Below are 17,780 nucleotides of genomic sequence, written 5' to 3' on the forward strand. Positions count from 1 at the left end.
GGATCTGAGTCCAAAAAATTAGTTATTAATTTCAAATCGTGGCTATGGATCAAACTTAGCAACCAGCTATGTCGCTCAAACTCTTCAAAAATATTATAACACATCTAATTCTTCAAAATGCATTATTTTTAGAAGATCTAATACACACACCGCTTTATTTTTAAAGAGTTCGGATAACATAAATGATTGAGTGTCAGTAGATAATATAATTACACAAAAATAGCTATAAAAATTAAAAGATATTCACGGATAGAACGTGAATTAATGAACGGTTTAATTAGGAAGAAGATACCATAGTTCTCGTGAGGTTGGTGGCAGCATTTACTGAAGAGGGAAGCTTTTGATTGGCCAAATGAGAAGGACTGAGACTAGAAAGTTCAGAGTTTATTTTTCAAACTTCATGTCAGTCTTTAGTAGTAAAGATTAAAAAGGATTGATCAATGAATTTAATGCAGGCTGTCTATGCATGCGTGGCCCAGATTCAATTTTTGAAATGTTTCGACGTGGTGCTGTTTTCAACTTTTAAAGGTCATATACGCACAACTTTTAAAGTTTTGTACATACTTCAAAAATATAATATGTGGCAATCTGATAAATATGAAAAGTGCATGTTTTTAAGTGAGTTTGTGCATTATTTTTTGTGTGAGTTGCCGGCGAAGGCGAATCTAGGATTTAAAATTTATGGGTTTCTATCGTAATTTTAAGTTAATATACAATAATAACTGAGTTCACAATTATATATTTATAAATATTTAGAGGATTTCTTAATAGAAATACAGTGCATATATATGCAAAAGTTACTGGGTTCCCCGGAACCCAATAACAACACTCTAGATCTACCACTAGTTGCGGAAGTTCACACCGCTTTTGATATAGGATGATTTACGTAACATAGCAACACATACAATGTATTTATTATTCATAGTTATACTTTCAGAAAATTATCATTTGTAGCTACATTTGAATTTTATACAAATTCACATGTAGTACTGAAACAAGAGATCAATTATTTGAACTGAAATAAAAAAATAACAGCTCTTATAGCTCAATTGGTTAGAACATTCGCTTAGTAGGTGGAAGTCTTGAATTCATCAACTCTCAATGAGAGTTATGTTCGTTGCGCGAACGAATACACTACGGTTTGACACATGTTGTATCTGTTGCACATCCGAATACAAGTGATACAAGCTAATAATAATTAAATAGTAGTTATAAATAGTAATTAGGCAAAGTATAATCTCATTGATTTCTTACTTCGAAAATTCCTCCATAAAATATGTTAATTATGTGTTTCTTATTAGTGGCGAAGCTAGGATTTTTTCCCAAGGGTATTCAAATTTGAAAGAAGTGAAAAAAAAAAATCCGACAAAGGGTGTTCAATATGTGTTACATACCTCTAAAACGTAATATTTTACCTATATACACAATGCAATTTTTCGACGAAGGGTGGTTAGTTGACCACCTTTGTGACCGTTTCTTATGTGTAAGAACGAACTTGCGTGGAAAAGGATCAAATAGGAGATATATTAGCGGAAAAAATTAAAGAGAAAAGTCCTTGACAATGAAGCGAGTAATGGCAGAGCCAGAATTTTTATTAAGGAGAGTCAAAATATAAAGAAACAAACTCACCAAGAAGTCAAGGGGAATCATTATATAGTATATATATATATATATATATACATATTTTTTTAAAAATTACCGATCTAAATAATATAATTTTCCGACGAATAGGTGTTGGTCACTCCTTGGGTGCATGTGGCTCCGCCTCCCTTGGGTGCATGTGGCTCTGCCACTGAAAGCGAGGTTTACTTTACCAGATCGGAACTGGAGCACTTTCCACGAGGCATTAAGGGCTAACTACAAGAAAAATAACGTTTCATTGAACCAATTATATTTTTCACCTAATAGGCGAAAGGAAGAGGGGAGTGAAGCTTAGCGAGCTTTATATATAATATGACTAATACATAAGTCGTTGGCAAAGAGATGTGATGACCCAAAAGGTCATCTTATATTTTAGAACTAGAATCTGCACTCTTAAGCTTTAAAAATCTCATTATTACCCTCCTCGATTTGCGTGCACAGTTCGGGCAGGTTTCCGGAAAAGCTTTTATGTTGAAAACTAATGAAAATAAGAATTTTTGCCTTAAATGTTGATTTTAGTTGACTTCGGTCAACATTTTTGGTAAACAGGTCCGGATCCGTGCTTTGACGGTCCCGGTAGGTCCGTATCGAATTATGGGACCTGGGCGTATGCCCGGAATCAAATTCGGAGGTCCCTAGCTTGAGTTATGATTTTTTGATGAAAATTAAAAGTTTGAAAATTATTTATTTTTAAGAATTAATTGATATTTGGTATTGTTAGTATCGGGTCTGTATTTTTGGTTTCGGATCCCGGTACAGGTTTATTATGATATTTAAGACTTGTTTGTGAAATTTGGTGAGAAAGAGAGTTGATTTGACGTGATTCGTACGTCCAGTTGAGAAGATAGAAATTTTAAAGTGTTCTTGAGAATTTCATTTGATGTGGTGCTAAATTCGTAGTTTTAGGTGTTAATTTAGCGATTTGATCGCAAGAGCAAATCCGTATGATGTTTTTAGACTTGCGTGCATGTTTGGCTTGGAACCCCGAGGGCTCGGGTGCCATTCAGGCGATGCGCGAGTTGAGTTCACACCTCAACAAGGCTGTTGGTGCATCAAATCTGGTGTGCCCGCACCTGCGAGCCTTTAGTCGCAAGTGCGAGTTCGCAGGTGCGAGCAATAGCCCCGCAGGTGCGACCCAGGCCTGAATTTCATTTTTACGCAGATACGGACTTTTCTCCGCAGAAGCGGAACCATGTCCGCAGGTGCGGCCCCAGTTGGCCCAGCCCTTTTCTGTAGAAGCGCACATCCTGTCTGCACGTGCGGATGCGCATGTGCGACCAAAGCACCGTAGGTGCGAAGGTCGTTGGGCAGTGAGTTCATTTAATTCGGACTCCAACTATTTTTCTTCTCGTTTTCCAAAGGGTAGGAGGCCTAGGGCGATTTTTCAAAGACATTTTCTTCCCCAAACCATAGGTAAGTGTTCCTTAACTCGTTTCCTTCAATATTTTACTTCATTTTAATAGAATTCAACCTAAACTCTAGAATTTTCATGGTAGAATTAGAGGTTAGAGTAGAAAATAGGAATTTCAGGAATTTGGAGATTTATACCTCGATTTGAGATCAGATTTCAAAACTAATTATATATTCGGGCTCAGGAGTGAATGGGTAAAACGATTTTGGTCCAAACCTCGGATTTTAACCAAGCGGGCCCGTAGTCAATTTTTTTGACTTTTTGGAGAAAAATTTTGGAAATTTAATTTGTGAAATATAATTGATTCCTTTAGCAATGTTTGATATTATTGAGTCATTTTTGAATATATACGAGTGGTTTAGAGGTGAATTCCAAAGGAAAAGTTGTGATTGAGAATTAAGTGGCTTTCATAGCGAGGTAAATGTCGTGTCTAACTTTGGCTTGAGAGAATACGTATTATGTGTTCATTTGCTACGTGTTTGGTTGTTAAATACGATGTATATGTGAGCTGACGAGCATCTATGCGTCGCTGTCGAGCCATAGCATGCGAGTGAAATTCTATTCTTGTCTATTTTGTAGTCTTAAATTCTACTACACATGCTTAGCGGGTTATTTAAAATATTGGGTGACTCATATTTGGTTTCACTGAGATTTGGTAACTTTCAAATATTGATTCGAAATTGAGATTACATTGTACTATTGTGTATGGGAAAAATACTCGTTTCTTTGTGATACTCTTATCTATCCGTTGTTATTGATTCTGTGATTTATGAGGAAGAGTGTAAAGCATGAATGGTGATGTCATGCATGCATTATTTATATTGTGAGGAAGAGTGTAAAGCACGAAGGGTGATGTCGTGTATATTATGAGAGGTTTAAAAGCACGAAGGGTGATGCCGTGCTGTTCTATTTATTTATTTGGGTGAGGTTGAGAGTAAAAGCACGAAGGGTGATGCCGTATCGTTCTATTTATTTATTTGGCGGGATTGAGAGTAAAAGCACGAAGGGTGATGCCGTGCAGTTTTCCTTTGCTGTTTTAATTGCTCAATTCGTTTACGGATTTTCTGTTTAATTATGACTTTTCATTATTCCCACTCTTTATGTTGTATTCCCCATTGTATGTCCCCTTCATATTATTTCTGCATTATTTTTTTATTTACCGTTGTTGCCACTAGCATGATTATATTGCTCGGGTTACATGTGAGTGTCTTGTCCTAGCCTCGTCACTACTTCGCCGAGATTAGGCTCGACACTTACCCAGTACATGGGGTCGGTTGTACTGATGCTGCACTTTGTACTTTTTGTGCAGATTTTGATACCGGTTCAGGTTGATCGAGATTTGCTACTGGTCCGCTGTCTGGAGACTCAAGGTAGATCTGTCGGCGTTCACATACCTTGAAGTCCCTGTCTATCTTTTATGTCCTACTGTTTTCTTTCATTCAACACAGTTGTATTTCTTTCAGACTATTACTTGTAGTAAATTCTAGAATGCTCGTGAATTGTGACTCCAGATCCGGGTGGTAGTAATTAATACAGTTTTATGATATTCTGCACTTATTATATTTCATCTTAGTTAATTATTGTTATTTACTGAATGGAAATAAAGAATTGGTTTAACGATTTTTTTACGTTGGCTTGTCTAGCAAGTGAAATGTTAGGCGTCATCATGGTCCCGTCGGTGAAAAATTTCGGATCGTGACAAGAGAGCTCGAAGAGCTTCCTTCCATCTTACTAAGCTAAGATCTCAGGTCTTCGAGTTAGCTCACAATTTTTTTGTTTTGAATAAGAGTATCTATAAAATAACCTATTATTTCTTTTTAAATGTCTCACTTAATTAACATTATATTAGTTGAAAAGGTAAAAAAAAAAACATTAAAGAAGAAAACGCTCTCTTCCACTAATTTTCTATAATTAGATTCGAACCCAAAATCTATAGTTAAGTGGAGAGATTCTATTCCTTTAATAATATATATCGTGTACAAATTAAACCTGTGGTTGTGATTGTCGACGTGAAGAGGTAGGTTATCCACTTATCTTTAAGACACCCCATTTGCGAGGGAAAATATGGCGGTTAGGTTTGCCAATTTCATTTTCTCATTATCATCTTTTAAAATGATAGATAATGAGATGATACTAAGATGATTTAATAAGGTAGTTGCCTTAATTCAATCGGTACAAATCAATGACACTTTCCTTCTTTATTGTGTACTACTACATGAAAAATCTCCTTTAATTTAAGGCGATGAAACCTTGCTTTTTTATTCTATTTTTTTAATATGGAATTTTGCCATGAATGCATTAATTTGTAGCTGATTTCCTGTTTATTGATTTGGATATTCCTTGTGTTTTTCTTTTAATGAAGCAAATCGAAATAACAAAAAGAATGTCACTCCCTTCAGACACAATTTTGTAGTCATTTTGACAAATTAAGTTTATTATAAAATATTTGACGTTTTAAAAAAAAATAAAAGGCCATTTATTATTATTTTTTCTACGAATCGTTCCTTAGTGTTTCAATAATATAACTGTTAATACCTTGTCAAGAGTGAGTGTACGGTAATTTTAAAACATATTCAAAGTGAAAAAGTAGATTTGGATATTTTCCAAAGTATTTTCACATGTGAATTTCAACCACCGTGTTCGAACATTTAAAGTGTAAGTTCAGCGATGTGTCGGGGGAAGCGGACGTGGATGTGAGGCTTGACTCGCAAGTCATTCCTAAGAGAAAGAGTTCAAGTACCTAGGTCCATTATCCAGGGAGATGGGGAGATCGACGGGGATGTCACGCACCGTATCGGGGTGGGATGAATGAAATAGAGGTTAGCGTCTGGAGTCCTGTGTGAGAAGAAGGTGCCACTGAAACTTAAAGGTAAATTTTATAGAGCGGTGGTTAGACCGACCATGTTGTATGGGGCTGAGTGTTGGCGAGTCAAGAATTCTCATATCCAGAAAATGAAAGTAGCCGAAATGAGGATGTTGAGATGGATGTGCAGGCACATTAGGCTAGATAAGATTAGGAATGAAGATATTCAGGAGAGGGTGGGCGTGGCTCCCATGGACGACAAGATGCATAAAGCGAGACTTAGATGGTTCGAGCACGTGCGGAGGAGGAGCCTAGATGCCCCGGTTAGGAGGTGTGAACGGTTGACTTTGACAGGTATGAGGAGAGGTAGATGGCGACCTAAGAAGTATTGGGGCGATGTGATCAGACACGACATGACGCAACTTCAGATTTCCGAGGACATGGCCCTGGATAAGGAGGTGTGGAGGTCGAACATTAGGATTGTATGTTAGGGGGTAATTGAGCGTTTTTTCCTCATTGTTCCGGCTAATCTGATAGTGTTTTGTCTAGGACTACTAACGGTTTTTGTTTCATCACACTTTTTTATTTTCAATTTTAGTATTACCATAATTATTGTCCTTTCACTTATTTGTTGTTTCTTACGATACTGATATTATTTGTCTAGTTTATGTTGTTGTTACATATCTTTTGTCTCTAAGTCGAGGGTCTCCCGAAAACAGCCTCTCTACCCCTCCGGGGTAAGGGTATAGTTTGCGTACACTCTACCCTCCCCAAACTCACTAATAAGATTATTACTGAGTTATTGTTGTTGTAATTTTAACCACCGTATTCAAAATTTCATAGTCCACACTAAAGCTCCATTAGAGTGAATGATAAATACTAGACAATTTGATAACAGTAAAGATATCAACAAACTGAAAGTACAACCACTAGTGACTTTAACACAATTCCAACCATAGAGGGGCAAATTTGGATTTTAAATTTATTTCTTTTTATATTACTTCTTTGATCCAATTTAACGTGGCCGTGCTTGATTGAACTCGAAGTTTAAAATTTAATTATTTTTTAAAATTTATGATCTAAAATAAATTATACATATTTGTGTGATTATAAATTATTTTATTAAAAGTAAAATAAAAAAATTAACTTTATATTATTTTTAAATATAAAAATATGTTATTCTTGTTTGAATAATCTGAAGTATGCCAATGCCACAAAAAATGGGAATTGGGACATATGAGTGTACTTTGATTAGTTTTGTTAGAAAACATAACCATGAAGTGAAATTATGTAATATTTGAAACTATAGGGGAGATTTATATAATTGTCTCAAATAATAAAAAGAAGGAACAGATCCAGAGCAAAAGCCCTAGACAGAAAAGGGTTTTAGAAGCAGCAAAGCTGCAGACTTTGAGATTAGCTTGAGATTTTTGTAGAAGCAAAAATGGACAAAACTATTATAAATTTGGACAAAGGTACAACATGTACTGCTTGGAATTTTTCGGGTCAGAGATTAGCAGCTGGTTCTACTGACGGCAATTTGTCCATCTTTGATTCTACTGACCCTGCTTCTTCTGTTTTCACTTGCTCTTCTAAATTTAAGGTTCGAAAATCTAAATACTCTGCATTTTTCCTATGAATTTGTTTATCTGTCCTTTTACTCACATTTTACAGTCATATGTGTCTGTGTCGTAATGTTTGTGTTCTTTGGACGATTTTTCTTATTACATATTTGAAGTTTTTTGGAAAAGTCTTTGGACATAGATTGAACCCCCTTTTGGGAAAAGAAAAAAATGATGGTGTTAACTTTACAAATAATGTTGTAGCAATGTACATCAAGCCTCACAAAAGAATTTAATCAACTGTTTATACATGTAGGAATTTGCACATTGAACAAAAATAATATAACAACTATGCATCAATTCCAAGCTAGTTGGATTCGGCTATATGGGATAGTGAGGATTCATATAGGAATTTGCACTTTTGCATAAAAATAGAACAATAACAACTATGCATCAATTCAAGATAATTGGGATCGGCTATATGGGATAATAAGGATTCTTATAACCAAAAAAGGACTTTTGACTTCGTTTCAATTTTTTCCTATTTCTTAAGTTGCCAATAAAATGCAAAAGGGGGCAGACATTCAAAACTTCTTTTTTCCTTGCCTCTGATTGGGTAATCCTCCAACTTGCTATCGTATCTGCAACTGTATAGGAGATCACCAATTGAATGTTGAAAACTGATATATTAAGTACCACTGCTCTGCAGGGAAGTCATAATGTAGTAAGAGAGGATTCATGTCATCCTCGTGCTTCTTGTGGAGGCATCAAGTACCATAATCTTGTTAAGAAGTTTACATAGAAAAAACTGCACAAGTAGTATTATCGAACTATGGCCAGAAAGCGGCAAGTTGGGGTGTTAGTGGTCTGTTTTGCAAAATGTTGAATTTTCGAGGATAACTAGGTAGAGGAAGAAATAACTATTCCAGATCAGTGAAAAGTTAATTCCTTTTTTCAGTCGGGCAGCTTTATTGAGAACTCTTTTGCGCTGATGTAATTTAAAAGAATGAGTATGAAATTGAAAATGCGATGAATTATATAAACTATCTTCAGAAGGAAGAGGAACTGTAACTGGCTTAGTCCTTTTTGTTTTGTCCAACTCCAGCAATGACGTAGTACCGAGCAGTAAGCTTAGAAAAAATTTCTTTTGCTTACCTATCAAAAAAATAATTGTGATTATAAAGTAGCCTTAAATTCTTGAACTGAAGTCTATGGTTTTGCATTTCCACCTTTTACATCTTGATTTAGGTGCATGAATCCAGCATTGTAAAAATTATTTGGGCTCCACCAGAATATGGAGATGCAGTTGCATGCATTTGTGCTGATGGAAGTTTGTTGTTGTGGGAGGAGGTGGTTGAAGGTAAACACATTTTTCTTCTATGCTTGATGATGAAATGATTGTCATGAAGCTAACTTGTAAACACTATTATGTTATTTGTCCCTCTCCTCTTTTTGCATGGGGATGTTTTGCTGATGAAAGGAGATAGTCAATGTGAAATCTTTGGTTTCATTTGTGTGAATCTCCAGAGACAGGAAAATGGATCAAAGGAAAACTTATTCTCTGTTCTTCCACGAATGTTTATGAAATATTGAGAAAAAAATCTAAAAATAAAACTTGATTTCGAATTGCAGATCATTTTGGTTCTTTGTGGTATTTATTCTTTCTTTTCTATTGTTTTTTGCAAGAGTAAATGTGAAGAAAAATCTTTACCTTAAATTCTTGTTAATAATCTTTGTCCCCTACTAGCAGTAAAACTATAATCTTGATCTTACCCTGGATTCGCTTTTGTGTTCTTTTTTAATCTTTTATTTTCTAGTTTTACCTGTAATATACTTCTCAAAATTTTCTTCTGACAATAGTTTCTCCTGCTTTTGCTTTTGTTTTATTAAAACTTGATCATAGCCTTACAATGAGTATCTATTCTTTAGATTCAGAGCTACTTCAGTGGAAGCTGTGCAAATGCTTTGACAGAATCTCATCTCAAGTTCTGGATGTTCAGTTTGGAGTCTCCAAGACAAGTCTGAAATTGGTGAGTCGGAAATAGATTGGTTGTAAATGTCTATGATTTGACATTATAATGTGATTGTAGCTGTTTGAATTGCGGGGTAAGGCTTGGGGGGGGGGGGAGGAAGGATTAGAGCAAAGGAGGTATCTATGTTGCGTATGACTTGCTTAATGGATTTCTTCTTCTTTCTCCTTCATGTCTATAGTGCTTTAGAGGCTTTATGATGAGATTACGCGATAGTCATGAACAATCTATTCTTTAATGTATCTCTGAAAAAACATTAAAAAGTTCTTTTTGCTTGCCCTCGACTGAGATGACTTCCTCCGTCTTCTTTTTTTTCTCTTCTGGATTTTTGCTGCTTCATAGTTTCCGTTTGGGGTTGATTTCTTGTTACTTCCTAGAGCGATCTGCTATGATAATGTTCTTTTATTGCTTAGAAAGCTTATATCGCAATTTGTTCAACATAACTGGTACTTAATTTTGTTTATTAAGTTGTTTTGAAATGATATCACCTCTACTAATCTGCTAACCGTATAATACAACTTACAATGCCAAGGTTGCTTCTATATTTGTTAATTATTGCAGTTATCTATTTTACTTGTCGCAAAACTGAAACTTTTTTGGTAGTGTGAGGATGAATTAGTCTTTTAATTTACTTCGTGCCTAAGTCCTTGTGAAGTTGATTGTGTTAGTTAATAAATTCATCTGGAAGGAAAGAAGGGGAGCATCTATGAGGTAAGATGTTGCCCGATACAATCTTCCCACAGTAAAACTCTGTCATAATCTGCTCGAGTTACTTGAGAGAGTTCTTCAAGCTATTGATCAGGAGGCACATGACGCAACTATAGGTTAATACTAATTCATCACTGGATTTTGTTATTTGGCTCTAAGAACTGTCTAGAATACTTATAAAAAGAAAAAGAATTGCTCTCTTGAACAAGATCACTTGGTACTAAGTTAAAAGTATTCCCAAGTTTTTTTCTCTTTCCTTTTTGATGTTCCAAGGAAAGATCTCTAAGACTACTCCAGCATTCCTCTTTCTCGGTGAGAGAAGCATTTGGTGTTTTCATATTTATCAGCATTTTGGATTCTACTCTATAATTCATGGATTAAACTCATCATATGTTTAGATTCAAGCATTACAAATATCTTCCTTTTTATATGTTCCATTAAACTTAGTTTTTCAAGAAGTAAGTTGTGTCTAATTTGCAAATTTGGCTTGCGCTCTTCTTAGGTACTTCCCCACTATGTGGGATTATACTGGGTATGTTGTTGTTGTTGCTCTTCTTAGGTACTTATTTTGGAGCGATAGGAAAGAGTCTGGTCTTCCATGTTATTCTTCAGAAAATCTGGCTTCCTTTTAAAATTCTTTTGCATTCCTCAGTCTGAGAGAGGAGAGGGGGGGTTGCCTGTAACTTCCTCTCCCTCTCTCTTGCTCTTTTGGTTTTTATTTTTGGATAATTGTCTAACATAGTTACTTTTAGACTTGATAATTGTTTTATGTGTAATCTTATGGTTTTACGAGTTATGCACCTCAATGACATGTATACCTGAGGTGAATGTGACTAATAGCAACTTTTGACAATTCAGAAGCAATCTGAAGGTCAGTTATAGGGAGGGATCAGCCCCACTCTACTGTTTATTGAAGTTTCAGTATTAGGTAGAAAGGGTTTTGCACAGATCTAAAGTACAAGCTGAAGAAAGAAGCTTATATTGCTTGGATACATGATAGAGGAGAGGAAAAACAGTTGGCTGGTGCACCAAAGCTCTATTGGTGTACAACTGCTGTCACTCGTTTTAGCTACAAGTGAATTTCTTTGGTTTGCTTGCTTTTATAATTGACAATATGAGATGCCAAAGTGTTATAAAAGCCACTTAAATGTGTTAGGTGGGGATCCTCATTGAGGAAGGTGATACAGCAGAGTGGTCAATGTATAAATGTACATTGTAGTCTTGCTTTATTTTAGTCGCAAAACATTTATGGGGCCTTTATCTGATGTTATGTTTCTCATTTTTTCTTCAATTTCACTGGATAGGCAATGTTGAGATCAATCTGCTTGATCCAGTGACTCTTGCTTTTCTGTCAATAGCATTTAGTGAGTATGAATACACAGAGTCATTTTGGTGACACATCATTATTTTATTTCCCATAGGTTGCCGCATATTCAGATGGCCAAGTAAAAGTGTTTGAGCTCCTAGATCCATTTGAATTGAAGAACTGGCAGCTACAGGTATATTATCATCTATGTCTGCTTTCCTTTCCAGAAAAGAACTTGTTCTAACCAAACTCTGAAAAATACGGCAATCACCTTTCATGTTGTTATTTGGTCACATATCAGCATTCTCTTCCTAGTCATGGTTTTGATCATGCTCTCAAACAAATGATCTTTGTTAAATTTTGGATTGAGAGCTCCAACCGAATCAGAGGAATAGTGTTATTCTGCTTATTTTTGGCAATTGTACAAATTCCAAATTCTACTGGTGGTTCTTTGGCACCAAAGCTTGGTGTGCCCTATCGTTGTGTGGTTTGCTGGTCACCAACCATTACAGTAATGTGTATTATAATAATATCCTCTGCAAGCTCCCCATGTCTTTGCTCTTTTCTTCATGGTGTACTTTCTTAATTCTTAATTTCTGTTACCTTCTTGAGCTGGTTATCCTATATAGGTAGCATTTTTAAGCTCTTTTGACTACATCTTGTAGATGACACATTATGTATGTTACTGAAAATTGCAGAGGCTAACTTTTAGTCCTCTTTTCTGTAGGCTGAATTTCAGAATGTCATTGAATCTGTATCTAAATTTGGAAACGTCTCATGCCGATCTGCTTCTATTGCTTGGAATCCTTTAAAAGGAGAAATTCAGCAATCAAGCTTTGTTTTGGGTTTTAATTCTGACATGCCACACATGAACTCCTCCAAGGTATGATGAGTTCCTTTCTTTATGTTACTTTAAGGGTTGCGTTCTAAAATCCTTATTTGGTTCTATTTACAAAGTCTTTCTTCATTAGCTAAAACTTGGCAGTGTATTTATTGCATTCAGACTCTTGTTGATTATGAGTAAAGGTAAAGCTATTTTTTTTTATGAAGAGTAAAGCTAGTTATGCAACTTATATGTATTTATTGGGCATTCATAAAGTCGGAAGAGGCAATTCTTGAAATCTTAAGCTGCTATCATGCAGTATGGTCTTAAAAAGCTGCTAGTGTACTTGGTCTCTGGTGGGACATATGTAATGTTATCATATCATAGATTTCTACAGGTTTGGGAATTCGATCAGGATCATCAGAGATGGCTTCCAGTTGCGGAATTAGCTTTACCTGCAGATAAAGGTGATCCAGTCTCTACAGTTGCATGGGCACCAAATATTGGAAGGTTCGCTCTTGGAAACATCCTCTTTAATCATTTATAGAACATATATGAACGTCAGCAGTGGTATTAGGGAGTTTACAAAAGATGTTTCTGTAGTCTTTCCTTTTTGGCCAAGGAGATTTCTAGCCTGAACGATCCACTATTAATCTGGGTGAGTAAGGGATTTCCATTGTACATACTGTACTTAACCCATGGACAGATGTCTCTGCACATTTAAGGCATATATGATGCAGATACTGTATCTTAATAATTGAATAATTATGACTTCCTTAGAACTGTTTAGTTGAGTGTGCAGTGTCTGCTTCTTTTTGTTCGTTATAAAAAATGCAAATACTATACACTCAACTCGACAGCTGACTGAGGCTTAAAATTGCTCAGTGCTAGAATTCACGGGTGGTTTCCAAAGTCCTGCAAAGCAAAGAAAAATTTATCTGCTCAGTTTGTTGGATGCGCTTTCTAACTTAAAAGCTTCCTTTTTCAGGCCGTACGAGTTAATAGCAGTTTCTACTTCCAAGGAAATTGCAATATGGCATGTTGGATCAAATCCTGACCCCAATGGAAGGCTCTCGGTGGAGAAGGTTGCCACGCTCTCTACTCATGACAGCGAGGTACCTAGTGCCACACTCTTTAGTTTAGCTGTTCCCTTGTAAATCAATTATGTCTTAGCCTCAATTTAGTAGTGTCACTTGTTATCTATTCTGAGTTTTTTGCTAGGGTAAACTTTGACTAGCAAGCGACTAATTCACACATTTTATTACCCCATATTTGATTTTTTTGTCATGCAGGTATGGCAGATGGAATGGGACATGAGCGGGATGACACTTGCTACTACTGGGAGCGATGATGTAGTTCGCTTGTGGCAGTCCGACTTGAATGGGGTTTGGCATGAACAAGCGGTATTAGAGCCCACTAGCTAGGTTGCTTATGTGATTTTCACATTCAAGCTTTGACAAAGAGGCAACAACCCAGCAAAACACAGTTTCTCTGGTGGTTATCCACGTTACCAGTTTGCCATCAGGCATATCATTTTGTAAAGCATATCATTCTGTGGCTTCAACTCTTGCATTATAAAGTGGTTTTGTAGCAAGTGGGAATATTGGAAATTCCCAATATAATTTATGTTCATCTGACATCATGAACTTGTTATCCCATTGTTTTAGTGTGGAAAATTGGGATACAGGTTTTGATTTACTATTATTATTCATATCCAATTTGACTTCTTTGGGCAGGCAGCATAGGCCTTGTTTGTTTAGAGAAATTCAAAAATAGTCAGATTTACAAGTGGTAATTGAAAAATAGTCACAATTTCAAAAGTAATTGAAATTTAGTCACTTTTCATGTAAAGATAAATCTGAACGAAAACATTGTTCAAAATCCGGAAAATATTCTAGCATAATATACTGGAGTATCAGTATAATATGCTGAAAGTTTATACACAGTTGTTCCAATTTTCAGTATATTATAAACTTTTCGTGTGTTAGAGTTCTAGCATAATATGCTGGAAGTTCATACGCGGGTGTACCAATCTCCAGTATATTATGCTGGACCGGTTTGTGTTGTAGCAAAATAGCAATTATTTTTCAATGATTTTGCAAACGATGACTATTTTTGAATTACCAATCTGAAAATTGGCTAGCCCGTGCTATTTTTACTTGTTTGTCTGGTCGCACCTGAATGATGTCCAAGTTGAAATTAAGCTACTCTGCACTATGCAATCTTTATACTTAGTTTCCATTTTTCTGAAATCTCCAAAAATTGATGCAAAACAGTGAATGAAAGCGGAACTACCCCCCCCCCCCCCCCCCCAAAAAAAAAAAAATCAGAGACAGAAGAAAAGAAAAGAAGCAAGAAAGAAGAGAGCACCAAAGTGTAACTGCAACTGCAAAACTGTTAGTTTCCCTCAATAGATACTTAATTAAAGCTATATGCAGTTAGTTAATCAATTGATTGATCAACTTGACTTTAATCTTAGACCGATTAGTTTACTGTTGTCTTTGAATACGAAGGAGTGGTCATTTGCCTGTGAACGGGAGGGAGAAGAATTAATGTTGGTGGGCTTCAGAAGTTGGGTAGTTGCCCATCTGAAGTGCCATGTATTTTCTGTGTGAAAATAGCACGGGCTAGCCAGTTTTCGGACTGGTAGTTGAAAAATAACCAGTGTTTGCAAAGTCATTGACAAAATAGCCACTATTTTGCTGCAACACGGAAAGTTCTGGCATAATATACTGGAGATTGGTGCACATGTGTATGAACTTCCAGCATATTATGCTGGAACTTCAACACACGGAAAGTTCCAGCATAATACTGGAGATTGGAGCACGTGTATGAACTTCAAGCATATTATGCTGGACCAATATATTATGCTGGAACTCCAGTATATTACAGTGGAATTCCAGTATATTATGCTAGAATTTCAGATTTATCTTTACATGAAAATTGGCTAAATTTCGATTACTTTTGAAACTGTGACTATTTTTCAATTATCACTTGTAAATTTGGCTATTTTTGAATTTCACCAATTTTCTGTAGAGACGGATCCAGGATTTAAATTAATAGGTTCAATCTTGCACTAAACTCATTGTACTATTAAATTTTGGGTTCATATCTTGCACGAAACTCATCTAAACATTTTGTTTTAAATCTTTCTTTATCCTTGTTGCTTTTAAACAATTTTATTCTACTTGGTGTCAAACTCAATTCTTATATGCAAATATAAGGTTTAAAAAAAACCAAGCTTGATTAAATTGATGAATGTTCAAGTGTCTTCAGCAAGAATGTGCTTGAGTTTCACTCAGTAGCTTGATGTTAGATGACTAGAAGTTCAAAAATACTAAGCTATATTGATACAAATACTATAGCTTGTTACTACCCTTGGCCAGCTTTCTTGTTAATTTATACAAAAACCTCTATACTACTACTTCCTAAAGGAAGAAATCATCAACTTTAATGAGTTGATTTAGTGATGAAAAACACAGCTATTCCTCTTTATTATTCCTTTTTGACAGTACTAGTTTGAGTTTATCTGAAAAATTCTGAGTTATCAAATGGGAAATTTGGATCTAACTCCACATGTTCAAGTGGAAACTCCAAGCCAACAATTGGAGAGCTTGTTGATGAAGTGTTGGCAGAGAATAAATCAGGAAGATCTGATTCTGAATTATGTAAGCTGTGAATTCGTTGCGAACCATTCATTTGGCAGCTTGGTAATGAGAAGTAGCTTGATTCTGGGGTTGTGGGAGAGATAAATGACGGCGAATAACCTCCTACCAAATTGTCATTAACTTGTGACACTTGAAAATGCAGATTTTCGTCTACGAAACCAGAGAATGTAGGTGAAAATGGGAAAGAACATGTTGTCTCCTTCTTGTCCAAGTCATTAGTATTCACTCTTAAATTTGCTTGTAAGTTGGCGAGCATCTGGTTCGATTGTACTATTTTTGGATTGTTGGCTTGTTTCTTGAATTCATATTTCTCTGGTGATGTTGGTTGTGCTGCAGAGTTAAAAGCTTGGTTACAAGTATGTGAACCTTTGTATGTGATTTCAAATAGTGTAGGATCATCATCAGATCTTTGCACTTGCTTTGTTGCCCAACAATTTTGCATTAGTCGATATGTGCATCTGTAGTAACTCCTGCAAATATAAAAACTTGTCATTAGTACAAAGGAACATTATTTCTCTTAAATTCTGAAACTTTAAACTAAAATTCTTAACTTCATGACAATTTCGGACATTTTTGTCCCGAAAATTTGAACTGAAAAACTGAAATTCAGAATGCACTGACTAATTCTGAAATAGCAGCACTTTAGAGTGGCTACTTGGTGTCATTTTTACACTATTAATAGACTGGAGCCGTCAAAATGATTTTGGCCCATCATGCTAGACAACTCAACTCGTTACTTGAGTAGAGTTGGAACTCATATAAATATGAAACTAATAGGACCGACCCATGTCAGCTCGCCGACCCTTTAGGCTGGGCTGAGCTGACTTGGCATTTTAAATGCCCTTTAAGTAAAGGGCCGGCCCGAGATCTAATCCCATAACCCACGTGGGTTGGTTGAGTTGGACGAGTCCGTTTTGACAGCTCAACAAGAGAGAATTACTAAAAGACAAGAAATTTTGACATTTTGAGTTAAATTTTTCATTTTTTAATCTATAATGTTAAAAAAGTTGGTACCCCTTTTTAGTAATTTTTTTGAGTTTTATGACTTTGGATAAAGAAACTGACTTATCACCTGGGATATTTAGCACCAAGAATGTCTTTTTGTCCATACTTTCTCCAACTATATCCATCATCAGTAGGCCCTTCAAATCCATTCTCTGCACTAACTCTGACTTGTTCTGTCCATGTTGGCAACTGTTTTCTGCAAAAACCATAAAAACCAAGTCAATTTAGCTTTTAAAAAAATGAACTAATCATCACATTTTGTAACTAAATTCTAAGACAATATAATCCAAGTCTAACCTCTTCTTTGAAACATATCTTAGGTCCTGATCATTCTCTTTGAAATTTCCATTCAAGTCAACAGTTTTAGGACTTTCATCAACAGAAAAAGAAGATTCAAGTGCAACATTTGATATAGGTGGTGCTACTACAAGTTGTGGGGTTTGTGTTATTGAACCAGTCCATTTGAGAATTGACAGAGAATTCTCAAAAGAAGAAAGAATCATTTGCATATGCAAATGCAATTCTTGAATTTTATTAGAAGAACAAGAAGAAGCTGCAGAGCTGAAATATGCTCTTAGTTGCTTAGCATGTCCCATCCCTTGTGTTAATTCATTGATCAATGAATTGTATTCCCAATTGAAACCACAATCCATTTTCTTGAAATAATGCTGGGGAAATAAATGGCTAGTTATATTTCAGGTGCTTATAGTTACATAAATAAATGAAGTGAATATAGAAGTTTCTGAAGAAGGAAAAGAGAAGTTTCTGAAAATATTTGTGAAGTTGGGTGCATGAAATTTTGGAAAATGATGATGAAATTAGA

The 17,780-nt window shown here is 35.6% G+C and overlaps 2 protein-coding genes and 1 non-coding gene across 3 annotated transcripts; 2 read left to right on the plus strand and 1 right to left on the minus strand.

Annotated features, from left to right (window-relative positions):
• Nucleotides 1–7,104: 7,104 nt before the first annotated feature.
• LOC104106409 (protein SEH1) lies at nt 7,105–14,023 on the plus strand. Its single transcript, XM_009614950.4, has 8 exons — nt 7,105–7,458; nt 8,666–8,777; nt 9,347–9,447; nt 11,577–11,654; nt 12,189–12,344; nt 12,682–12,794; nt 13,273–13,399; nt 13,577–14,023. The coding sequence occupies exons 1-8, from the start codon at nt 7,300–7,302 to the stop codon at nt 13,706–13,708; spliced, it is 978 nt and encodes a 325-aa protein (XP_009613245.2). The 5' UTR covers nt 7,105–7,299; the 3' UTR covers nt 13,709–14,023.
• On the plus strand, nt 10,143–10,260 carry LOC117279235 (small nucleolar RNA snoR104). The gene has a single exon (XR_004509641.1). It is a non-coding gene; the product is annotated as a small nucleolar RNA snoR104 (small nucleolar RNA).
• Nucleotides 14,024–15,609: 1,586 nt separating the features above from the next.
• LOC104106408 (probable WRKY transcription factor 53) lies at nt 15,610–17,780 on the minus strand. The gene is made up of 3 exons (XM_009614948.4): nt 17,255–17,780; nt 17,025–17,153; nt 15,610–16,422 (listed from the first exon to the last, which is right to left on the minus strand). The coding sequence occupies exons 1-3, from the start codon at nt 17,608–17,610 to the stop codon at nt 15,810–15,812; spliced, it is 1,098 nt and encodes a 365-aa protein (XP_009613243.1). The 5' UTR covers nt 17,611–17,780; the 3' UTR covers nt 15,610–15,809.

This window comes from Nicotiana tomentosiformis, chromosome 8, assembly GCF_000390325.3.
Source record: "Nicotiana tomentosiformis chromosome 8, ASM39032v3, whole genome shotgun sequence".
NCBI classification, from domain to species: Eukaryota; Viridiplantae; Streptophyta; class Magnoliopsida; order Solanales; family Solanaceae; genus Nicotiana; species Nicotiana tomentosiformis.